At 41.1% G+C, this 25,272-nt stretch overlaps 4 protein-coding genes across 6 annotated transcripts in view; 2 read left to right on the plus strand and 2 right to left on the minus strand.

The window, feature by feature from the left end:
- The first annotated feature begins 304 nt into the window (after nt 1-304).
- LOC115770286 lies at nt 305-1,142 on the plus strand. The gene is made up of 2 exons (XM_030715521.1): nt 305-513; nt 572-1,142. Exons 1-2 carry the CDS (start codon nt 426-428, stop codon nt 817-819), a joined length of 336 nt encoding a protein of 111 aa, XP_030571381.1. The 5' UTR covers nt 305-425; the 3' UTR covers nt 820-1,142.
- A 3,533-nt stretch (nt 1,143-4,675) lies between these two features.
- LOC115770451 lies at nt 4,676-6,554 on the minus strand. The gene is made up of 3 exons (XM_030715729.1): nt 5,701-6,554; nt 5,451-5,646; nt 4,676-5,387 (listed from the first exon to the last, which is right to left on the minus strand). Exons 1-3 carry the CDS (start codon nt 6,482-6,484, stop codon nt 4,898-4,900), a joined length of 1,470 nt encoding a protein of 489 aa, XP_030571589.1. The 5' UTR covers nt 6,485-6,554; the 3' UTR covers nt 4,676-4,897.
- A 3,634-nt stretch (nt 6,555-10,188) lies between these two features.
- The window catches only part of LOC115770371, an 83,400-nt gene continuing 68,316 nt past the window's right edge, over nt 10,189-25,272 (plus strand). The window contains exon 1 of the mRNA XM_030715617.1: nt 10,189-11,685. Within this exon, the coding sequence (XP_030571477.1) occupies nt 10,189-11,685 (1,497 nt within the window). The remainder of the gene's footprint in view (nt 11,686-25,272) is intronic.
- On the minus strand, nt 12,762-23,380 carry LOC115770373 (T-related protein). Of its 3 annotated transcripts, XM_030715620.1 has the most exons (9): nt 23,341-23,380; nt 22,391-23,272; nt 21,965-22,310; nt 16,482-16,815; nt 15,516-15,636; nt 14,673-14,816; nt 13,828-14,608; nt 13,400-13,760; nt 12,762-13,301 (listed from the first exon to the last, which is right to left on the minus strand). In XM_030715620.1, the coding sequence occupies exons 4-9, from the start codon at nt 16,808-16,810 to the stop codon at nt 12,986-12,988; spliced, it is 2,052 nt and encodes a 683-aa protein (XP_030571480.1). In that variant the 5' UTR covers nt 16,811-16,815; nt 21,965-22,310; nt 22,391-23,272; nt 23,341-23,380; the 3' UTR covers nt 12,762-12,985. The 3 variants fall into 3 exon arrangements, with proteins under 3 accessions (XP_030571480.1, XP_030571479.1, XP_030571481.1); XM_030715619.1 differs by having other exon boundaries at nt 21,965-23,272; XM_030715621.1 differs by having other exon boundaries at nt 13,224-13,342; nt 21,965-23,272.

Genomic DNA, 25,272 nt, shown 5'->3' on the forward strand with positions numbered 1-25,272 from the left:
TTTGGTTCGGAGCTCTATCAGCAATGGCTGAGCGTCATGTTCATATTGATATTGATACATTCAACGGCTGGGCTTTGTTTACAACTTGAGGAGGCAATCTCTACTCACACTATGTGCATATAGAAGCGCTTGATTCATTCAAGCCCAACGACCCGATAAGCTAAGCTAACTAAACTGCTCAGCCAGGTGAGGTAATATTGAGAGAATATGTGAGAATAGCTGAGAGATAGAGCGGCTACAGTTTGAGTTCCCTCAGCCTGAGTTGCTCGAACCTCGAACAGTTCGAGCTGAGATTGCTCTGGTTCAAGACGTTGCTTGATAATACGAGTCGCATTTTATATAGAGACAGACGCGTGCAGCATCTAGTATATAAAACAAAGCTGAAGCTTCGTTTAGTTCTAGCGCTTTGTTTATATATTAAAATCATGAAAATTATGCTATCTAACAAAACATTGCACAAGTTTCTGCTGCCGCTGCTGCTGCTGATGCTCGCCAGCGTATGGAGCCAGCCATGTAAGTAGAATCGATAGAATTCTAGAGAGCGCATATTTCAATCTTTACAACTTTGCAGTAAACAAGCAGCCGGAAACTGAAGGGTCTGTGGCCCAACGACCCGTATTTCTTATTGAAAACAATGTGAACGCTGAGGACGCGAAGAACTATCAAATAACGATACCAAAAGAAGTTAAGCCCGGAGAGCCATGTTTGACGATCAGTTGGAAAACCAACCCGGATGGCAGTGGGCCGGATGATCCCAGAATTTATATGGTAGACGGCTACTTTAAGATCATGCCAGCCACGGCAAATAAGCAACAATAATCAGTTGGTTAAGTTATGCGTCTAAGCATTTCAACATAAACATTTCATATATGAGAACCAATTCACATGGATCGTTGGGCCTAAGTGTCTTCCCCTCCGGACTCTTTAAACTGCCAAGACTCAACTTGTTGATGGGATAAACATCTGTGCCCACAGAACGAGGGGGCTTCTAGACGGAAGTAGCTACGGCTACAGCTTATACTGTTTTTGCAGACATCGAAATTAGATGATCTAATCCTGGTATAAAACGCATCGCATCTCTAATAACACACCACAACAACACTTTCATTTAAAAATTTAGTGTCCTTAAAAAAAGGTTTTGCAATTTAAATTATTATAATTTTTAGAAATACATTTCTTAAATATGTTTTAATATTCAGATTTCAATTAAAGTTAAATTTAAAATATTGCCTAGAACATATTCTCAAAAGTTTTGAAGAAAACTCAAATAATATTATAGGCCAAGCGTGCCCCAAAGTAGTTTCTCCGAATACAAAATGAAGAATATAATATCTCTGAATATTACAAAAAAGTTATGTTAACTGTGATCATATTTTTTTTGGAAATTGTCATCCCATACAAATTTCCCATTAAAGAATATTACAAATTTCTAATCATAGCAGGTTTTGTTAACCGCTTTGACGTTTTAATAGGATACGAGTCGATCATTAGTAAAATTTTTAAATATGTGTGCTAAGACCCTCGAAGTTTCTTACAGTGTATGTTTACATTCAATCTTAGACTACTTTTATCAATATGTAAGTACATAGCATATACATCACTTTTTTTTTTCTTTTTCTAATATTAATCCCAAGCGCATTATTTTACCTTTATACAAGGCAACAGAATTCCATTTACTGTTTAAGATTTTTATTTAACCAATATTTTGTAAAGATTAGGATTTGCAAAAAAATTTGTAAATCTATTTTTTGTTTTATAATTTGTTAAAATTTTTAAATTTTATGTTTTGGTCATTTTTGGGAGTTTGTCAGACCATGCTCGACATGATTCTCTTAAAGCTAAACCGATTTTTTAATCAATGTTTAATATAATTCCCTTTACAATTTTAAAGTATTTTTTTCTATTATGAAACATGGGAAAAACTAGCACAATTGTTTACCTAACTGCGCTAGACGCAATCGTGTTACTTTCTTTTTTAAGCAAAGTTAGCTTTTGACGAGCGGACACTTTTTTTTTGGCAGGTGGCGGACACAGTATGTTTTGTACAAGAACTCTTTTTTTTTTTTTAGCAAAAAATCTGGCCCTGGCTTGAACAATCAACTTTTGTAACGATAAAAAGCTGTTACAAAATGTGACTAAAAAATGAAATATCCGGCATCAAGCTTTCGCGATTTTTTACTCAATTTCATAAGTTTACAAACTTTACATTTTTTGTTGCCATCCAAATGTGCAAAAACTGAGCTAATTATGAAACGCTTATACAGTTTTGACTGAAAATGTGAGTACATATTCTTTATAAGCTGTTTACAGAATCTATACTGTATTATTTATGCTTCTACTTCAACATTTTTATAAAGCGTAAAATATCGGAACCAAGGGCGTCCGCTTCTGAGAGCTTGACTAGAACTCATCTATTGAGTAGCTTATTAATACATTGGTAACGCTGCCCAAATTTGATTACAACTTTCAAAACTTGTTGGGCTTTAAAATATTTGACCAAGCTCTACAAGCGCAAGTTGCGTTTGAATTCAATGCGCTTCACATAGAGCATCCCGCCAGGGTATAAAAAAGCACAAAGGCCATCTCCAGAATGGTCGAATCTAAAAAGGTTCCACTTCGCCGAGAGTTTGTGTAGGCCAATTTGCCTAATTAGGCAACAAGCTATCGTTGCAACCCTTTCAACACAGTAGCCAAGCATAGTTTTATTGAATTAATATAAATTTTGGATGAGAGCTTTTATAAAGGACGTAATAACAAGCATTTCTTCCAATACCGAGCCGAATTCATTCGCTGCATTGTACTATTTCGCGAGTTATACAGAATTCACAGTTTGCCTTGAGAAATAAAGTTTTAATTGACAAAGTTTTCTAAACTTCTTGTTCGCTATTTGGGCAAAGCAGACAAAATTGATTTAAATGTGCTGTTTCACAAGGAAGTTAAGTGCAGCGGCATGTGTGGAGCTGCGTGTTTACATGAATATTTCGAATAGGTTTAGGCTAATTTTCTGTTCATGATTTACTTTTAATTAGGAAGTCAACGCTTGCAAATGTAACTTACATAACTTGCCTGATTGGAGGGATTAACATTCCATAAGATTATGTGTATGAATCACGTTCCTGCCACAACAGGTTGAAATCCTGCGTTGCACATTCTTCATTTAATTGCCGCGGTATTCCCTCTCCTCCTCAAAAAAAAGGCGAGTGGGGCGCCTTTCGTTTTCATTTTTATTTTCATTTTAATTAAGCAACTTTAGGCATTTATTTTCATTTGCGAACTTTTACAGCTCGGTAGAAACTTTTCGGCCGGGTGGCAAAGCACACAAAAATATTTTGTCGCAAAATAGAAAGGGTTGACATTGCGGCTATTTAACTGCGAATTATTGTCGGTTTATAACTCTATATAAATATATAATGCAAGCTGGTATTAGCACAGCCTCGTTTCGCACAAATTTGTACCTACAATTTTTAAACATTTGCTTAGCCTTTACGACTTTGTTTTCAAGTATAACGTTTTTTTTAAGCGTGCATACTCTTTTATCTGAAGGGTAGAGGTTGTAAAAACTGGTATGTTTTTTATGCCATAAGCAGTCTAAGCCTACTTAACTTGTCTACATCTCCCCCGCTGGGCTAAACTAAAGAAAGTATTATTAAATATCGCCTTTCTACGCGATTCAAATTCAAGTACAGCTAGAGGTCTTCTACTCTTACTCTTACTCTTTGAATATGTGTTATACTAACTGTTTTTTTTTTTTGGCCATCTAATAGAATGTATCTTTGCTCATCCTCTAAAATTTTGCACGCTGTCACTCTCTCGCTCTCACTCTTTCTCTAACTCCCTCTCTTTCTCTTTCAATGTCTTCCTTTCGGCGTATTTCTTTCAATCTCTCTCTCTCTTTCTCTTTCAATATCTCTCTCTCTCTCTCTCTCTCTCTCTCTTTCTTTCCTCTCTCTGCCTCTGTCTCTCATCTCAGCCTCATATTAACATATAGGATGTCGGCTGAGGCAAACTATTAAGCAGGATTGTTGTATAACTGAAATATGGCAAAATGTTCATCAGCAACGGAGCAAAATATCAGATACATTTGTACTTAGCCTGCATGATCTCGGCTTAACAGCTGGTATGTTAGCAGCAGCTGTCTATGTTAACTTTACGGTATGTTACAGTCTGTTACAGTCTGTCATATTGCACCGGAACTGCACATGCAATGTGTTTCATACCTATGTGTGGGTTATATATGTGTGTATGACCAGTATGGACATAACAAATATGCATTTTGGAAATATTTAAAGAACATTTCGCCGACATGTTGTTTGTGGATTTATTGCATTGCGTCTCGCATTACATTGCCAATTTACAAAAGCTGCCACCCGCTGCCAAACGTTTTCCACATGCACAGCAACATTTGTTGCGGCACACTGGAAATTCTTGTTCCGAAATGCAACTTACAGCTGGGCGTTGCTGTGGGTGGTGGCTGCCTCGTTATTGTTAGTGCCACCAATTTGTAACTGTCCCTTTTGGGCAACGCAAAGGCTGCAGGCTGCAGGCTGCAGGCTGCATGCGTATTGTTTAAGTTTCGAAGATCAATTAATATTTTCCATGTTGCGGAATATTCAAGGTATATTTGCTCGCTTTAACTCAATGAATATAATGTAAGCTTACAGTTCTTTTGAGTATTATTAGACAAGTAATAAAGCCGAAATTATACTGGTTTAAAGCTGCGCTAAGGACTGCACTGAAACCTGAAAATATGCTCTAGGAAAAAGGGCTAGCAGCTGGTGAAAATATTGAGATTTCAGTGCAGTCCTGAGCGCCATATATTTAGTCTGATGCCGCATGGACTTAACAAACAATAACAATTTTTAGTAATCCCGCACAAGTGAAAGTAAAATACGCCGAATCAAATATCACCTTCCTCGACCTTGAATGTGTTGGCGTCCAAATCGACGAAGACGGGTTCGTTTTTGGGATCCTCTTTCTCCTCCTCAAGTAGGCAGTAAATATTGTTCGACTCCTGTTTGAGGATTTCATCCCCTAGCTTAAGCCAGAATGGACGGCAGCGATTCTTCCACTGACGTAAATTATAGAAGGCACAATAGCGTGAGCTGGACGCCTTCAACATGGCCATATAGAGCGGAGTGATTTCATCGGCCATTAATTTGCCCATCAGAAAGACGGCCGTCTTCTTGCTGTGAGTGTCGTTAAAGTCGATGTAAATTTTCTTGGCTTGATTATAGCACTTCTTGGCGATTCCTGTCTTTTGGGTGTCCCTGGCGAACAGCTTGCCAAGATTCAGCAGTATTTCCGCCTCGTGATCCTTGTGTTCGTACAGGCGCGAAAGACGCAGAGCTCGCTTGAAGCTGGATATGGCCTTGTCCATGTTATCGAAGCTATAGAGAAGGTGTGGTCGAGGTCACAAACAGATTCACACAGCGTCAGGATGCATTACTCACTTCTCGGCGCACTGTCCCAGATATAGATAGAACTTAATGTTTAGCTTGACAAACTTGTACTCGGTGCATGCTGTTAACTCCGGTCGGATCTGCTCGAGGCAATGCTGAGCGGCATGGTATTTGTTGCCCTCCATAAGGAAGAATGCCCTCTCCAAGAATGTGTCACAAAATATGTCCAAGTTCTTTTGCCGTCCGACTACGAGAGAAATATATTACAAATTGCCTGAAGCCGCGGCTACCTCTGACTTACTTTCCGCAATCAGCACAGTTGCCCTCCTGGCCATGTCGACCGCTTCCTCAGGCTGCTGGCGCACAGTCTGGCGTCCAAAGATAAGCAGTTGACGTGCCAGCTGTTGAGCAACCAGCTCATGCAGAATCGGGCTGGCCGATCCCTTGTCCGGCTCGGCTAGCCACATATGTCCTCGGACCAGCTCAAGGGTGGCCGTCAGATAGGTAATGGCATTGGCTCTCTGTCCAGTACGTTCCAGAAATAGTGCATATCTGTGGTAGATGCGAGCAATCATCTCGGCGGCGTCCCGCTCCTGGCCTTCGATGTTGTGGCACAACGACACGATGTGCTCCATAACCGCATTCAGGGCATACTCATACGTTACACGGTAGGGCTCGAGCAGCAGCAGAGCCTCGTAGAAGAGCGTGAAGCACTCTTTGAGCCCCTTGAATTTTCGCTTGATCACCGCGAGCTCGGCCCGTTTCAGTTTATCAATCATCTCGTAGAGCAGCGGGCGATCGTCAATGATCCTGGCCCGTATGCTGACCGACTCAAACAGCGCCTGCTCCTTCTCGGCCAAACAACGCACAAACTCAGGCATCATCCGGCAGCCCTCGTGCCGTAACTCAGCCTGCAGAGCTTCGTAGATCGGACCACGTTCCCTACGTGCCTCAATGAAGCTTAGTGGCACAATGCTGGCTTTAATTGCATTCCTATCAAAGGTGATCTCACGAAAGGTGCGATAAGGTAGTTTGGCCCTCACCTCACGCTCAATGCGCTGAATTTCCTGCTGACGGCGCGACATTTTTAGTATGCTTACAAACAATATCAAGAAATTCAATTCGATTTGTTTACATCAAAATATATATGAACGTTTGATTTTCCATGCTTCTAGGCATTTCTTATCATTTGGAATTTACACTAGCCTACAAAGTTAAAGCTTTTCCTGCAGAGCTCTGTTGTTTTTGTTTTTATACCTTGATCCCGTTAAAAATTGGTATAAGGGTACATAAATATGTAAAATATGTAAAATATTGTGATATATTTTGGTAAAATCTAGCACTCTATAAAACCTTTTAGTATTCAATTGAATTTTAGCAGGCAATATTAAAGAAACAAAGTCTCGGCTAGCGAATAGGAGTTTCTTAATTGAGCACAGGCATGCTGTCTGTAAGTGTATAATCGTCTCATGTTCTTCCAACTCGAGCATATACATGTGTACATACTTACATACACTTGTATCTGTGCTGTGCACAGATAGCAAAGCGTAATGTCGAAGTTCATAAGTGAAGTGAAAAGAGCCAAAAGTAGTTCTAAGAAGAGAAAACTAACAACAAACAGCATGTGGCACAAATAACAGAAACATTACGTTGTTGTCTCAAACCCAGCTGAATTTCAATTCAATAACTTTTGCCTTTCTGCTTGTATTGTTGTTTGCTTTGCTCGGACTTTGGCTTCTCGCCGAAAAGTATCCTTTGATTTTTGTTGCCGTCGTGCAGAGGACGGGGCAGGCAATGGGGCCTGTTACTGTTACTGTTACACATGCCGGCGCCGGAGTAGATTCGATTTTGGCTCGTTTATTCCAACTTCCCTATGAATGAAATTATATGCAGCGCCGCAACAGGCGCCTGCCCCATATTCAACCTCAACCTCAACCCCGGTTCCATGACCCAGGCCCCAATGGGGGCACTGATGGTCGCTTGTTGCAACTTCGGCTTTGCCTAGTAGCAGCTTGTTTCTGATCCCGACTTCTGGCATCCGGCACTTGCAGCGCAGCGGCTGTGCCTGTGGTTCTGCCGCACAAACTTTGCCCAAGTTGTGTGGGCGTTTCTCAGCCCTACAAGCATGCACCAAAATCGGCAACAGCAGGGTCTGAGAGAAGGCTGAGCTGGGTGTTTTGCTGAATTTATGGCTTGCCGGCGGCAGCGACAGCTACAGCGGCAACAGAAGCAGCCTTGTGACAATGTACATTGCAACGAAAATTTGTGGCTTGCTCAAATTAAGTTGCATAATTTTTTGGAAAATGCTGCATTTTCTTTCCCTCTTTTTTAAGTATGTTAATAAATCAAATATGGAAACTGAGAATGTTCGCGAGTCATTCGTTCCTTAAAGTTATACATAGATCAAAACTATATAGAATAGAAAATAACGGATATACGTGGCACGCCGAAGATTAAATTCCCTTTGTAGAATTATATTGTATATATGTAAGGGGCATAGTGAAGCTCGTAAATACAGGATTTGGTGAAAAGCGGAACATTTTCCATAAAGAAAGTTGTTTTTGAATCGATTCTCCCATAGAGCTATGTTCGATATTAAAAATGAAACACACTAAAGTTTATAAATATTAACATCAAGATATCTTAAAGTTTAAAGAGGTTTTTCATACAAGCATATAATCTTAAACTTACTGAGACTCATTGACTCTACAGTTCACAGTATATTTCATGATAATATGAGTCGAAAAAGAGTGTTCTTGATTGTTGATATGACTATGGCTGAAACCACAAAACAGTCTTTCACAATCTGACCTTAGTGATCATAGATAGTTGTAACTTGTGGTGACAGAAATTATTTGTCATGATGCTTCTAATTGGCTTTCTTTAAAATTTGCTGTCTCAGGGTATTTAACTGAAGGAGATATAGCATTTTTGCCGTCCATTCATGTGCATAATGAATCAATATTAACACTTAATCCGAGGCGGATTGATAAACAGAAGGCCAGACGGAACAGATTATAACAACACATATTTCATTTTGTGTGTTCTTCGAATTATGTTCTATAAATTCTATGCTTTGTGCATTGTATTTTATATTCAGGTTTATAGCACATACTCGCACATCTACCACGACTGTAATATCTGCCGCACGGACTTGAATTTCATTAACACAATTCGGTGAGAGCAGTTTAGAAGCTTAGAAGCTTAGAAGTGATGGCCATACATCAAGGATGAAGGATGAGGTCTCCTGTGAATGTATGCACAGTATGCAAGTGTGTGCAACGTCCTCGCCTGTTCATGTGTAAGGAGTATGCACGTGTGTGTGCATGTGTGTGTATGCATATAAATATATGGCCACGCATTGTTACGTTAACTGATGTCACTGCTGTCAGCTCGTTGATGAGCGGCTGAGGTATGTCGTGGAAAGGGGACACTGCCAAGACCGCTGAGGTTTTCAAAAATGTCAGCGCCGCCTTGTTACTGGCTGCGAAATTGGATCGAAAATAAATGCACGTTCATTTTTCCTTGTGACACGGCTATTAGCAATGTCACAGTATTATTAACACTTACAACTGGGAAGGAAAACGAACTACATACTCATTTCGGAATATCTTTTAAACTTGGGAAGATGATTATGTTAAACAACATGGCTTAATTTAGATTTAAACATATTCTAAATTAGGTTTCCTACAAGTTTATTTTGAATTGGGCTTAAGCTGCACCGGTCTTAGCCTGAAAATCGACATTTTATTTACCTTAAGTCAGATTCTCACGCTGATAAAAGTTGCTAAAAGTGAAAAGTAACAGAAAATTAGCAAAAATAAAAGTAACTTAAAACCAAAAAAAAAAAAAAAAAAAAAAAAAAAAAATTAAGTCAGATTAGTTGGATAAATGGCAGCAATTGGAAAATATTATTGCACAACTATTAAGCTTTTAACAGTGGGCTAACGATAGTTTAGAGCATATACGAATAATATAAATAAGAAAAACACATATTTGTCAATAAAAGTATGTAAATTAAATTCATTTTATTTATAATGTATATATATAAAAATGGTTAAATGAAAAATTGATGGAAATTGGACTAACCAAGGCTCGAACCAAAACCAGGCTTAAGAGAATCCTGTACACGAACCCTGATCGAACTCAATGGCAGGCATTGGCTTGAACCGTAAACCTACTCAACCAAATTATTTTTTCCACGGGCTTAAATGTATACCATCGGATATTATAAACGTTTTAATTGTTAGATATGTCTATGCATGTAGCTAAAAAGAATGTAGATGTATTACAGATTAGAGTACAGGGCATTTCAGAGTTGAGCACTCTCGAGTTGGGCACTCTTAATCGCCAAAGTATACATTTTTGGCTTAGTACGAAACAAAGCAAGGAGAAAGTACTGCAGCATTGTATGTGTAATGCAGGTGTGTTGCATAGTTGGTTATAGGGTATCTATCAGTCAGACACTCTTGGCTGGGGAGCTCTCAATTGTTGTTCGCCAGCAATCCTAAGAAATCAGCCATAGTCAGAGATTTTCTCAGTGCTGTCCATTAACAGAGCGACCCACTGACGCAAATGTTAAGCTAGGTCACTTACGTTCCACCTTGTGGAAGGCATTTGTTGCTCGCGTGGCCGTTATAAAGTAACGGTGCTGCGTGCTGACTGTGTTCAGTGCGCCAATAGCCCCGTGTGCTTGCTGACGGTTACGAAGTTTGTGACGCGCTCGGCAGACGCGTGCCCAGAGATGTGAGTGTAAAATTGCGAAATTAAGGATAGTCCTTAGGAGGAAATGACATCTGGCGAATGGGATCTGTGTGCGCTGAAAGCGCTCGAGGAAGAGGAGCAAAAGGAGTTTCTGGCGCTAAGCCAGAGGAATCTTTTTGAGGCTCCACTTCCAACAGGTGGTGCCGAAAATGGCAGCGTAAGCTTTGCCAATGCCAATGCTAAGCCAGCCCTGACCTATGCGCAACTGCATCCACATCTTCTCAAGTTGCCCACCATCGATGAATGCCAGCTGATAGCCACCAAGCGTCAATCGCCAGGTAGTGTGGCCAGCAGCGCCCGTTTAAAGTTTTCCCGCGCGCTCTCCCTTTCAGCGCATTCCTTGTCACCACGAGCCGGTAGCGTTGGTGGCATCGGCGGAGGTGGCGGCGGCGGTGTGGGCTTTGGCAAGAAACTCAAGGCACGTCTTGTGGGTGCCAAATCCAGTGGATCGCTGTCACCGTCGCGTCACTCTCACAGCTACAGTGTCTCACCCGTGTATACTCCACCGCCAATGCGGCGCTGTGCCACGCTGCATCACACGCAACCGGTACGTAAAACCTTCAAGACGCTGCAACAGTTGGAGCGTCAGAAGCGTCAGAGTCATGCAACACAGGCGTCGACGCCGCCGCAGTTGCAGCGCATAATGGGCACCAACAAAACATATTGGAAGTACGGCGCCAACTCTACGGCCGCCTCAATTATTGGTCAGCGTGCGAGACTGCAGCAGCAAGAACAGCAGCCGAGCGAACTGGAGTCCAGCACCTCGGACGAACCTAATGTAGAGACACTTGAATCTGAAGCAGCCGACAGCGCCACAGAGACGGGCTCGTGCAGTGTGCCGTTGCCGCCAGCGGACTCCAATGAGCTGCTGCGTCTAAGCCTAATGTTAACCGCAGCCAGCTCGGCTGTGACTGTGACTGCCTCAGCAGCGGCAGCAGCAGCAACTGGTGGGCCAGGCAGGCGCTATCAGGCCCACGGCGTTGGCGAGGACGAAGTCAATGCCGAAACTGTTGCTTACGAAGCTTTTCACAGGCCCAAAAGCTTTGAGCACGCGCTCTTACGTGGTGCTAGCTTAACATTAACAGCGCAAGAGAGTCACAGTCCTGGCCCGAGTCCCAGCCGCAATCGGCCAATGCAATCCACAGGCGGCAAGCGCATTTTAAAGTCCACTTCCCTAGAGGCGGCCGCCACGGGGGATGGTGCTGTTGACTATCAGCAACAGCAACAACAGCAACAGATTATTGGTCAGCCGCTGGCCATGATGGGCATGACAGCCGCCACAAATCAGCTGGCTGAGAGTCAAACAACCGAAGCTCGTTATTTGCCACGGGAACGAGAAGGCGATTGGGAGCACGGATTGGGACGTAAGCAAGTCAAATATCATCAGGATTTGAGCGTTGCCTGCTATGGGCATAAGGCGACGCTAGCCGGCGCCACCATTGAAGATGAGCTGGAACATCATATCAAGCATTGCTCATGCTCCTGCAATCACATGGGCTACGGCAATTCAATGGACTACCAGGTAAGTGCTAACACCAGCTGTTTCTGACCATGGCCACTCTCTTGCTCGCAGTTCTCCCATAAAGGCGTAATGTTACGCCTTTCCGAGGCGCATTCCTTCGTAAATGATTCTGGCATGTATTTTTAATTACACTCCAGTCACAGAGGAGCTGTGGGGGCGTTGGTGTGCTGGTGCGTCCAGCTATTCACTGACAGCTGGAACATTTGTAATGGTGGCACATTCAGTGGACGTTACTTTCAACTTTCAACCTTCTAGTGCCCTGTTTACAATGCCGTGTGTATGTACATGCAATTCAACTCATTATTATCACGTCTCTTTGTGGTGCATTTTGTGTTCATGGCTTCATGGATTTCTGGTACTCAGGCTAGCAGATTGCTGCCCGGATAACATTCTGTGGCTGCTCCCATGCAGGTCTCAATGCGTTTGAGGGCTCTATTGTTTCAACGTGAGTGCCCCAAAGTAGTTGCGAACAAGTTCTGTGGAAAATTGAACGCTCCTTTGATTTAAGCAATTCGTTTAGTTTAATTAACTAGGGGCAAACTTTATTTCTGCTTTGGTTTTGTAACGAAAATTAATACCAATGTGCTTAAGGGCATTGTTCATCAGAAGGACCAACGTGCCCGTCATCACACATATATGATTAGAAAATTTAAATCTGCCCGTTCTATCTTGACTTGACTTGGCTACTTAAGTTAATGCTACATATACATGTCAAAATGAGTTTGAAATCCATCGAATTAAGAACTAAAAGGTGCCCTAAGCCCATTTGTCCATTTTTATCCAATATTGAGAAGCTTAAAGCCGAAACAAAATAATATCATTCATGGAACATTTGACCCGTTCCTCTACCAAGAACTGGTGGAAAAGTGTGGTCAGCACTAACAGTCTTATATGTAGAGAATAACTTTCTTTAGTTAAGAGGCACTCCGTTAAGAGGTTTCCGCTTAAGTGTAGTTTCGTTATAAAACAATCACCGGATCGTATGGAAATTCGACGTTTATTTAACGAATTCTAGATGATGTGCTTGAATTTAATTATAGACTTTGATAATAGCAGGCATATTTTAATGTTATACAATAGAAACTTTATAGAAAGTCACGTTATAAGTATGTATATATATATATAATAGTTTAGGAAAATATTTGCTACAGTGTACTTTGCATGCTGTGGTACTAGTGAAGGTCTTAAAATTTAACTCAATTATTCGATTCATCCAATTAACTTAGGAGACATGCGTCTAAAGGCTGGGGCGGTGTGATGGCTGTATGTTCTTTAATTTGTTTTTTATTTTGTCTGACCATCACTGCAGAGTGCTTTGAGGTGGTGTAAGCGGTGTCCAAGTGTCAGCACTTACAGCGGTGACCACGGATGTGGGCATTCCCGTAGGCACAGCGCTGGGTACAGTTGCGGTTGGAACAGCGTTCCGATCCATGCTGTGCTCTAGAGATTCTAGCTTGATGTCGTTGTGATTGTGGGCGGTTTTCAGACTGGCACTGGCACTGGCGCACTCCAGAGTGATGACGGAGCTCTGCTCTTCAGTTGGCTTGTACATGGCGGACTGTGATTCATCAAGCGTCTTCGTAACGTCTACGGGCTCCAGCGGATGAGTGGCATAGCTGTAACATGTATCGCGATTCGAGAGTGGAATCATTGATAGCTACTTTAGCGATATAGGTGTAGAGTTCGCGGTTCAACTGGCTGCCCAATCACTTACCCTATCTCTAGTGGTATATACTCCGGCTGGTAATAGGCCGCAGCCGCATTTTGGTAGAGCCCGTACTCGGCGCCGGAGCTGTTGTGCCAGCCGCTAGCCGGATAGCTCAGCGCAGAGGGCGCGTTTAGCACGTTCGTGTACAGCTGGTGGGTGGGAGAGGTTGGCGTCGGATGATACACCTGGTGTGTGGGTGCTCCATAGGTTTGCGGAGAGCTCGAGGAAGCCGCTCCACTCGCATAGAGATCCGTCTGGGCCATGTTGTACTGGTGGCTATGCGGCGTCAGGTGGTGTATAGTATAGCCAGGCGATGGCGTCGTGTAGCTCGGCGAACCATTTGTGGGCGAGGGTGAATTATGCGTTGCTAAAATGGCCAATGATTAACGATATAAGTGGTTAAGGTAATATCGATTTGAATGCGAAGCACATACATATGTTGCGACTGCTGCACACGTTCATGGGCATGGGACCCGGCACACTCGTCGGACTCCAGTAATTGCTGTTCCCCTGCCAGCTACTTGGATATGAGAACACCGATGCCGTTGAGCTTGCTTCCACTGGCACAAAGCCCGACTGCGAGTAGGAACTGGTGAAACAGCCACTGGCACCACTGCTGCCCACGCTGGCGCTTGTGTTTGTACCGGTGCTGGTGCTGACCGAGCCGATTGACGATTGCAGACTGGTTGGTGTCTGAGGCGCAGACGGAGGCTGCGGCGAGGAAGAGGAGGCATTGCCCGCGCTGCCATTGGAGCCGGAGCCCGAGACAACGCGAGGCCTACTGTAGGGCGTCGTGCGATTAGGCGCTGAGCTGCGTGTGGACAGAGCGCGACCATAGCGATCGCAGCTGGCCGATACGGAAGCCGAGGAGGCGGCTGAAGAAGTCGCCACTAGGGCATGCGTCTGGGCCATGGGAAGCGGTGGTGGCGGTGCTTGAACTGCAGCAGCACTCGCGTAGTGGGTGGGCGGAGGTATAAGCCATCCGTAGTGGGTGTCGTGAGGGTAGAGCGTGTCTGGACGCTCCTTAGCATCTAGAAAGGCCTTCGCGAACGGATTGTACTTGATTTTTAGGGAAGTGACTTCCTCGTTTTGGTACGCAGTCACCGCAATGAACTGAGTCTCTGGAAACGGGTAGGTGACCACGTGACGCTGCTCAGAGCCCACTCGAACCAGGTGTACCCGAGGCTCGTACTTGTGTAATGAGTTCAGCATTATCTGTAACAAAAGTAATAACAGAGAGTAAGCATTACGATGTCCGAAAAATGCATCGCTGACTGACCTGTCCGTTGCCGTTGGTTTTGTTTGTCAACTTGACTTTGGCAAATGAAATCGGCTCCTTCATCCAATGGGCTCCGAAATTAGGTGACTCGGGATGTACATATATGGGATTCGAGGGTGGTACCTCCGCCTTTCCACCCGGTACCTGTTTAGAAAAATACACAATGTTTTTTTTTAAATTGATAATACCCAGGGAAATTAAATAGAGTCGAATATACAATGCGTATATCACGCTAAATGAGACGATTGACAAGTTATCAAATAGAAACGCAACACTTGCGATGTGATTAATTCTACATGATTGAATAACTTATTCTGGCGCGTAAGCTGTTTGTCCCTAACAACTAATTGGTGATTAACGCACAGCCTAATCCGTAAGTGCATATAGATGTTGTGTGTGTGAAAAATAATGTTTGTATCCCATCGGTCATAAATTGCTGAATTAATCTAGATTACACAACAAGAAATATATTTACCACTCTTGCATAAAACTTTAAAATTATTTTATAAAGTCTTCACCACAAATTAATGAGTGCGTTTCCCACTGATTTTGTAAAGGACAAGAAAATATATTGAAGCCTTTTGTCTTGCTGCCATCGACATCAAGCTAATTTAAAAAAGGGGGCTTAAGGTAACTTTAAATTTTACCGCGGGCGTGAACTGACTGGAAAAGTGAAAAGAAAAACACAATGGACCAGGCACACGGTCCACGGCCCATGCCTTCGGGCTTTATATAATTATGTAGTAATTATTATCAAGGCACTTATTACTTTATAAACGTGGTGCCTAGCTTAAAGGCGTTTTGTTTTGCTGAGAAGTTTTTCAAATAGTTTCATGCACATACCCATTCGCCATTGACGTACTTCCAGCGATGGGTGTCGACCTGCACGAATTCCAGTAAAACCGTATACATGGCAGCCGGATCCAAGCCAGAGGCGCTGATTTTCACAACCGGAAACATTCTCCTGCAAAACAATGTAGAAGATCGCAATTAAAACGGGTGCGCTACACAGTTATATTGCATTTGTACGCAATGAATATTCTATTCGACAAACAGGCAGCTGAATGCCAAAGAGTTTTCATTTCATCATTTCGCCGTTGGCCGTTGCGTGGTTCTATGGATACCTGTACTGCTGCCATTTGGACGGGCTTGCATCTCTGGCTTCATCGCCCCGACGGCCTCTGTGTCGGTGCCGGTGTCAGTTTCGGACAAATATTGAAACGCGCCATCCGCGCACTGTTCCACAACAATTAGTACAAGATGGCGGCTGTTGCCGGGCCGCGTTAATTAGCACCTGTTCGGGACCGGAGACCAGAGACCGGGGCGGTTGAGTCCAAGTTCTAAGCGCGTTTTGCATACGAACAGACGCAGACACACACGCATATGTCTACCTATATTTATATATATACTTATATATATATTTTGTTTATATAAATATATACATGCTCTGGTACATTGGTAAATATTTTTTAGTCATTTTCACGAACGCTCGCATGTAAATAAATACTTATAAACAAAAGTATGCACATATAGTATATGCGTGTGTGTGTGTGTGTGTGTCTGTATTATGTATGTGCATTTGTATAAGCAGAGCTATAGAAACGTTAACGCTTCATTATAAGGTGCAAACAGCCCCACATGAAAAATCATTGCAGCAAAAACAAATGCGCAAAAAACTCATTGCCAATTTGCATAGGAAAACAAAATGCACCGCAAAACCAAAGTCGACGCTGCTGGCCACGTTAACTTCCATTTAACACGTTGCACTGCCAGAAGAAGGGCCGCGCAACAGGTAAGATCACAACTCACCTGCCGTTCTTGGTGACGATCATCTCGTTGGTAAGATTCTGAAAGCGTAGCCACAGCTCTCGGTCATCAAGCGAGACGCGCAGATTGCGATCCAGTTCATTGGGGCTGCCAGCGCCGCCGACAATGCGATGACCACCGCCTCCACCCGCTGAGCCCAATGCAACAGCACCACCGACAACACCCATTCCATGTCCGTGCCCATGCCCATTGTGGGCTGCGTGATGTGGAGAAGGGGACTCGCCGCCAGCTGCACCGTTACCACCGGCCGCCACATTTCCATTAAGGCCGGTTGTGGGATCCACGGCGGACAGGATATGCGATGTGGTCATGTCAACTGCAAAAAGGAAGCGAGAGGAGATACTGGTTAGAAAAAATATTCGTACAAGTGAATTTCCTTAAAAACTCGAAAGAAAATGAATGTTGATTTGGAGTTGGTTGACTTCTATATTTTAATATGTGATACGATTTTCAAGATATTAATCTTAATCCGAAAGTTACAAAGACAATCCTCAAGTATATAAATTCGATGCAACCAGTCAAACGTTTTACATTTCTTGTCAATATTATAATACTTTTGGAAAAAAGACTCATGTCTAGGATATAATTTTTAAAGCAATTGTGACGCATTTGATTTTTTTAAAAATGTTTTCAAATGAGTTTTTAGAAACATATTATTTTGATTTCATACGTTATTTAAATATTCCTATTATAAAACGATTCATACAAATATTAAAATTTCAAATTTTTTTTTTTGTGTTTTTTGAAAAAAATGCTTTCTTCAATCCGAAAGCTGAAGTGTTTTTTGTTTGCAGCTAAATTGTTTGACCACGAATAATTAAAACTAGATTAACTTGATAAAAATGATTAATTATTATTGTTATTGTAAACAAATATTTTTTGTATGTTAAACGAAGCTTTATGGAAGATATTTCCATATGCATTTTTTTTTTGAGGAAAAAAAAACGTTTTTATTTCACTCAATGTCAAGTTAAATAAAGAGCAAAGTTTCATGCGACTAAATAGTTTGACCAATTATAACTAAAATCAGAATACCTAGATAAAAATATACTTCCAATCGTTTTGTATACGTTTATTATTATTTTATAATTAAATATTTTTTCCAGATGAAATTTATTTTGATTATGTTTGCCCAGATACGATTATGTTTATGTTGTCGAGCTGTACTAGTAAAATTGTCTTTTACAGTCGTTTGACTGGTTATTATCATAATCAGAAAGGCAATTTATTTATCAATATTGTGGACATTAATTGTGTATATTAATATTGTGAATTGTACTCGAAGCAGTTACTAAAACTTTAACTTTAGAATCTGAGTTATTCGATTGTTGACGCTGTGCCATTGGAATTACATCAAAGACAGTTGGCCTGCCTGACCGACGGCTCACCCCAGCACTTTATACATTTACAGCACTGTCCCGGGCGCATCAGAAGAATGGCTGGGCCATGTCTGTTGTCGGCTTTTAATTATATTGCACACTTTAGCTATGCCTTGCCCAGGTCTGAGACTCCAATTCAAACTCAGACTCCGACTCATGCTCAGGTCTCGGAGCTCGAACCTCGGACGCAGCCGTGGATGCTGACTGGCCATAAACAGCGGGCACCCTTTTTATTTATGGCCGTGGCAACAGTAACAAACACCTCTGTTTACTCCGGCCTCGCAGCCAGAGCCGCTGCCCATTCCGTTCTTATGGCTAAGGCCCGGGACAGTACTTGGATTGTAAACGCGGCGGCGAAAAAAAGAAATGCGCTTAAAATCTGCTTGGTGATGTCTAAATTCTGGTCCGGCACTGAAAGTGTTTCTCGCAATGTTTTGTAATCATAAATTAACAAAATGTATTAATTGTTTTGTTTGTTTTTATTGAGCTACGAAATTGGAGGTGGAATGCCGACGTTGGGGCAACTGGCCACAGCTGAACTCCAACCCCAATTCTTTAGCTAGGATTTTTATGGGCCAACTTCAGATCTTTGGAATATATTTACTTTTGGGGTTCGGCTAGGAATGTATTGTTCCTCAATTTTATCCCAAGCTGGCTTGTCTTAACTGTTTTTTATTTGGGTTAATTTTGATTTATTTTGTTTTTATATTTATTTTCAATTGTCTATGACCTTTATTTGCCCTAAATGTACCTATAATCGAAGGTCTTTAATCCCAAAATATGATTGAATCATGTAAGGATATAGGGGCTGTCATTTTATGAGAGGTTTTCCAGATTGTAATATAGCAGTTTTTTCTAACAGAGATATCGCCACACCAATCTTATATTGTTTATAAGCTCTAGAGTGTTCAACTTTATTTCACTGGTTTAAAGTTAACCACACTTAATTTGCATGCGTTATTTTAAAACATTTAATTTAATATTAATAGTTGTTTAATGCATTTGTGTTAAGCCTCTACTATATATATGGCTAGTATACATATGTATGAGATTTGGGTTGTATTCCGTTCGCACCGCTCCAACTCAGGGCCTAATGAAAAGCCGTTTTTGTATGCTGTCTGAACACGTGTCTGTGAACGACAATATGTGTTCCTCTATGTGTTTGTGCGCGCGTGTGTGTGTGTGTGCGAGCATGTGTGTGTTTGTCTATGTACTTTAACTTTAACATTTGATGGCTGCCATGACGCTTTTGGTTGGACTTTTTCCCCATCTACTTTGCGATGTTGATTTTTGAATGATTTCGTGACTTTGATGTTTACTCAGACCATTTCGTATACCCTCTGCACATACATACACACACACACATAAAAGTGTAAATGTATACATCCTCTACTCATAGCAAAAGGCTTGAATCTGCGTGTTAGTAATTATTTATGTTCAAGTATTTTTGGTACAAATCTTTTTTGGCCATTTAAAACATATTTGTAGATGCTTTGTACTTCGCTTCTATGCAAAGCTATTTTTTTTAAATTTATTATTTAATTTAGCCTTCAGGAAATCGCTACTTAAATATGTTTTTTTTTATATTTATAGATATTTAATTAATTTATGGAAACTTTTGTGGCATTATGAGTAAAAACATTCTGCAAGCTGTACTTATCGCCTTAAAAAATAATATGGCCAAGCTTTTCAGTCTGTCCAACTGTCTGTTTCTTTAACTTGTCATCCGGTTGCAAAGTTTTCTTTAAACTGTTAAAAGATTATTCTTTTTGCTGCAGACAATCACTAAATCACAGAGTTTTTGTGTGAAAAACTATTTTGTTTTGATCGATAATTCAAACGAAACGAAACTTAGTTTGTGCAAAAACATTTCGAATATGAATTGTTGGATAAGCATAGAAACATAATGTGCATCTGATATTTGTTTGCAAGGGCAATTAGTCCATAACACCTCGAAGATAACATTCATATGCTTAACAAGTTGCACCTTGCACCTTTTAAGGATATGCTTAGTCTCGACGCTGCTGGCGGGTGGCATGAACAGTGGCAGTTGCACACATTTGGCGCTTATCGGTTGCGATTAAACGGATTCGCTAAATTTCACACTTCATTTTACAGGAAAATAAACCAAAATTTTAATTTAGCCTCTGGCTGTATAACGCGTCCATTTTGCACCGTCACATGCAGGTGGTCGCCCGGCTTAAGGCGAGTGAATCAGTAGGTCAATTCCTTTAAAGTTGGGTGGGCGTGGCTGTTAAAGATATTATCACACTTTTGTTTTCTGCACACTTTTCGCTTGGGCAACAACGTTGATAAACGCACTTTATGAGACGCATACTAAAATATTGTACAAACTGTAATTAATTAGTAAGCATTTGTCAAGTACTAAACTCGGAAGCTGAACGCCTCGGGTACGGTGTTGGGGTTTGGGGAACGGGGCCCGGGGCCCGGGCCGACAAATACCATAGCGGGGGTGGAATTTCCTTGGTTCTTTTGATTTGTATTTAATAGGATAATTTTCACATGCTTCGTAATTGGTTAGCATAGCTCAACTGGCCTGTGGGGGCCTCTGCTATTGTTGTTGTCGGGCCGATTAAAATGCCTGCGGTCGTGTCGGCACAAGCAAATTCTTATGTCCCTCCTAATTTGCGTGTGAACATTTGGCCAGTCCACAGCTGCGCCTCTAGCCCCTAACAGAGTCGCGTGGGCCGCTGGCGCTGCTGTTTTATATTATTAGAGTTATTATTAGGATCATTAAGATGAGTTATTGTCACTTGTAGGTTTCATTTGGGAAGTGTTGAATGAGTTTTGGGTGTCAAATTTTGTGTTTTGTGAATTTCGGAGCTTGGAATAGTGTTTGGCTTAATGTTTGATTTTCACACGTTTATTTAAGTAGGCTTGTCAATTGAAAATTTGCATAAAGAAATTTGCATTGCTGCCCAAAACAATGACCATAAATATGGCTGTCAGCATATAACTTACAGACTTATGCAACTGAGTTTTTATAAACGCCTTTATTCCATTTCAGACGATTTATAATTTTATTCTTGATGAGCATCAAAAGAGGATTTGTTATATTTATGACCGGAAGAGTTATATGTGAACTCTATCTGCCTGTCCATCTGTATTTTAGCAAGCAAATGGATACAAGATATATCATTGCCGGGCAGCATAATTTTGTAGGCCTAAAAATGTTGTCATGAACCATGTGCGAAAGTGACAGCGAGATAAATGTCAATTAGATCTTCTTCTAAAAATATATCCCCATTAACTCTACCGCTACTCAGTAGCTAACTATTTTTCTAGCTAAATATAAAACAAATTCGAAGTTTATTTTATTCGGGTCATTATTTGGGGCGTAATCCTATAGAGGTACAGTTAATGGGTTCGCTAATAACCTTTTAGCACATTATATAAATAGCTTGGTGGAAAATATTGAGCTTTTTGTTTTATTATTTTAGTTTTAACACGTTAAACGATACGTTGCCTCTAAGAATGCTATGAAGTTTTACGTATTTACTCCGACTTTTGTACGCAGTAAGGCTGGTTAAATGTTTTTTTTGCCAGCCCCTACGAAGTTAAAACTTAAACTGTATTACGCAGTTTATATAGTTATAAGCTCGAAGGTCATGAATAAAAATTAATTTTGCTATCTTTTTCTCAATAAAATTAATCAATCATGTTCACGTAGTTGACTTGTTACAATATTGTATCTTTTCAGCTGATTGATTTTTTCCATCTTCCATTTAGATAGCCAGAAACTACTGTGATATTATTATTACTATATATATGAAGTGTCGGATATTAGATAGTAACGAATTAGTATAAATATATCTGACACTCAATATTCGGTCCCTATTTATTTCACACAAATTGTTAACTAAACGAAGGAATAATATTACCATTGACTTATTTATAACTGAATTCTTTTTTATAGTAACTATATAAATATGTATTAGCAGATTTATGGTATAAAGAACAAAAGCCATTATCTGCAAGATATATAAATTGCGCATCTAATTTTAAATAAGCAATGTGATATTTTCTGTCAAAAATTTTAATTTTTAAGTTTATTCAAAAACTTACATAATTCCAAAAATGTGTGTTCCGGCTCGCACCGGTGACGCTACTTCTTGTAATCCTTTGGATAATTCAGATGAGAATTAATTTGCTAAGATTTTTGGATCACGCACTAAGTCACACACCGAACACAATCACTATATTAGTTATTTTCTTTGTTGAAGTTTTATATTTTAATTCGTGGTTCGTCCACACTTCACTGTATGTTCACCGATACCGATTAAGCAGGTCCCAGAAGGAAGTGGAATTGCTCTCAACGCTTGCGCCGATCTTTTTTTTGGACTCTTCGAATTGCCGTCGTCAGTTTTCGGCCGCCGTTGAGTGCGTTGTTTGCGTTGCCACCGTTCCCTAGCTAATGATTGACGGTCGGTGCTAATTTTTTCAACCATCACAAGCCGTGCTTGCTTTTTAGTAGTCGCTGTGCGATGTTACCTCTATTTCTCTTTGGCCGAGTTGTTGCGCCCATGCCATCTTGTTTACACGTTTGGCTCAATGGCTGATTCAACTCTTTCTTAGCCATTGCCGACGAGTGCCCACGTATTGTCGTCTCGCTCACACTTGCGATCAATCACCAACGCCGCTGATCGCAATTCGTTTAGCCACACCTTCTAACAGGTAAGCGGACGAAAACAGCTTACCTCTCTCTCGATCTTACAGCCCGCCATCGCTTTGGACCCGCCGGCAGCAGGTAGAAGCCTCATTTCAGGTTTCAGATTTTGTCAATCATTCATGAGTATGAGCAGTCGCTTGTTCGATTTGCTCAATCGTGATGGCTGGGTGACCTACAGCCGTCGAGAGTTGAGTTGAGCTTGGACTGAGTCCTGAGAAACGAGAATCTCTCGCGTTGTCTCTCTGCGAGCTTTACATGCGCCAGTTATTAAGTGCAAGGTGTTTTAGCAAATGACGAAATAAACTGATATTCATCCACCCAACTCACAGAGCTCGGTTGAAGTTAGTGTTCGTTACTTTGACCGCCGACTGAGTGACTTCGATTTGTTTAGACGCTCGTTTTGTACTTTTGTTTGTGCAACCAATTAAAACTTTGTATTTTTTCCACGATGCTTGTTTGTTGTTGGCCTGGGTCGTCTCGTCTGTACCTAAAACTGGTTTGCCGTTCATAGCATTTTTCTCTACACACTTTATTTTTTTGTTAAGTTTTCGGCTGAATTTCGAGTTGTAAACATTTAACCGCAAACGTCAATTTATATAAGTATGCATGCGCACATGTATATGTATATATTGGCCGAAATTCGAGGCGGAGCTGAACGGTGGGGTTAACACACCATCAGAATCGGCGCATTCAATTCCATTCGACTGCGATGTAAATATTTTAATGATTTAGTTCGATATGATTTAAATTAATTTCCAAGTAACGAACTTACATTTTTTAAAATACTCCTGATAAGCTGGGGAACTCTTCACATATATGACATGTTAGGCGTTGTAAAGCTAAAATAATCTTTTTGAAGTGAAAGCTTTGAACTGTTAATATGTTGGTTAGCCACGATTCCATGTGTATATATTTATATATTAACAATGATTCAGCATTTTTATACAATTCGATAGCTAATGCTTAAGCGAGTGATTATTGATTTATTTGTGTGCAAGAAGACATATTATTTTGGTAGAGCCATTTAATTTATATAAATTGATCATAAATATTATTCAAATATAAGTAATACGATGAAATAGTTTAATGTAGATTACTAGTTCTGGGCATGCGTCACACTCCAAGTGATGGAAAAAAATTGATATTGGACACTGTTGTTTCTATGAGATACTGATTGGTGTTGCTATTGTTTCTCTTTTTAAAATTATTTATAGCTTGTTCGTGTTTTTTGAAGATCACGCGCCTTTTCAGCTGCTGGTCAAAACGTTTCGATCTATGCATTCCTCTTTCTCAAGTCACCGCCGCGTGTCAATGGACCGCCACAGTTGGGCTGGGGGATTGGGGAAAATGTTGATCAGTCTGTGGCGCTGAAAGGCAAACAGAGCCACGGCTGTGGCTACATGCCTACAACACAGCAATAAAGGCGAGTAAATGAGAAGAATCAACAAACTATGAAATGAAATAAAAAGAAATCAAATGGGAAAAAGTGCTGTAAGCTTATCACATCTAAAGGCATAGATAGCAAGACGAAATGAATCTGAAAAATTCCCGAGCAAATTTAATCTGTTAAATCGAGTATACAGTTAATGCGTATTTCATTTCGGAGCTCCTGAATGTTTATAAATGAACACAAGGCTGTCGCATTTTCATTAATAAACTGATGAGACCAGTTCTTTGGAAGAAAAGGCTTGGTCTCGAGTTCGGTCTCGTGGCGGATTTTACTTGGAAACTCAACCTCAATCTATTCTGCCGCGACCTTGCCCTAAATATTTACCACACCGTATTGTAGGAGCGTTTTGTGCCGTTTTATGATGAATCCTTTCTGTTTGTGTTTGCAAACAATTCGAGTTTATGGATAGCCTAAGCGAATTTCCCCGCCTCAATTAGGCTGAGGTTGTAAACTCATAAACCTAACACACGGATACGCACATACGTTCGTCCTAGTAGGCAGGCAATCAGGCACCCAGATAGCGGGAACAAAAAGGACATGCAAGTATCCTTTGCATCAGGCCGACAGCAATTACATGTCCGAGCTGATGCTGATGCTGCCTTCGGGAATATCCACTAAAGAGCAATGTGTTTGCCCAAGTTCAAGTTTAAGTTCGAGTTTGTGTTTCAAGTCTTTCGTTTCTCACCTTACTTTGCCCCTGGCGCTGCCTACCTATAGCCTGACGGCTTGTACCAGTCTATTTGCCCATAGAAGACCGCATTTGCATATTGCGATAAGCTAGGCTGTCTTGTTTAGATTGCATGATGGCTGTGCCCTCGTCTGGCCAGGTTAAAAAGCGGTATAATTCGTGTTTTCGTTTCTCTTAAGTATGTTTACTCTGTCCGACATGGGCATGGCCTAACCGTCGACTGTGGACTGGGCCGCTCGCGGCAATCCCTCGCCGCTGCCCGTCCGCTGTTTGCCTTGCCAATCAACTGTTTGCAACCGTCGCCGTTGCCTTCCTCTTTGAGTTAGTTTTGGTTGCCGCTGGGAGGATTTTCGTGGAAATGGGTAGCTTTTAGTTCGCCCAATGGCAAGAATATGACGTCGAACATATCGATAGCTAGTAATACTAGCAATGGTGTTACTTGACAAATAACAGCTGAAAAAACATAAAAATCTTGACAAATTTACTAAAAATGAGAACCGTTCATTTAGAGTAACTAAGAATGTATTCAAGTCGCTGGAAAAAATTTAGTTAGATTATTATTTAGA

The sequence above is a fragment of the Drosophila novamexicana genome, unplaced genomic scaffold (assembly GCF_003285875.2).
Source record: "Drosophila novamexicana strain 15010-1031.04,08,12 unplaced genomic scaffold, DnovRS2.1 tig00004555-arrow-pilon, whole genome shotgun sequence".
NCBI classification, from domain to species: domain Eukaryota; kingdom Metazoa; phylum Arthropoda; class Insecta; order Diptera; family Drosophilidae; genus Drosophila; species Drosophila novamexicana.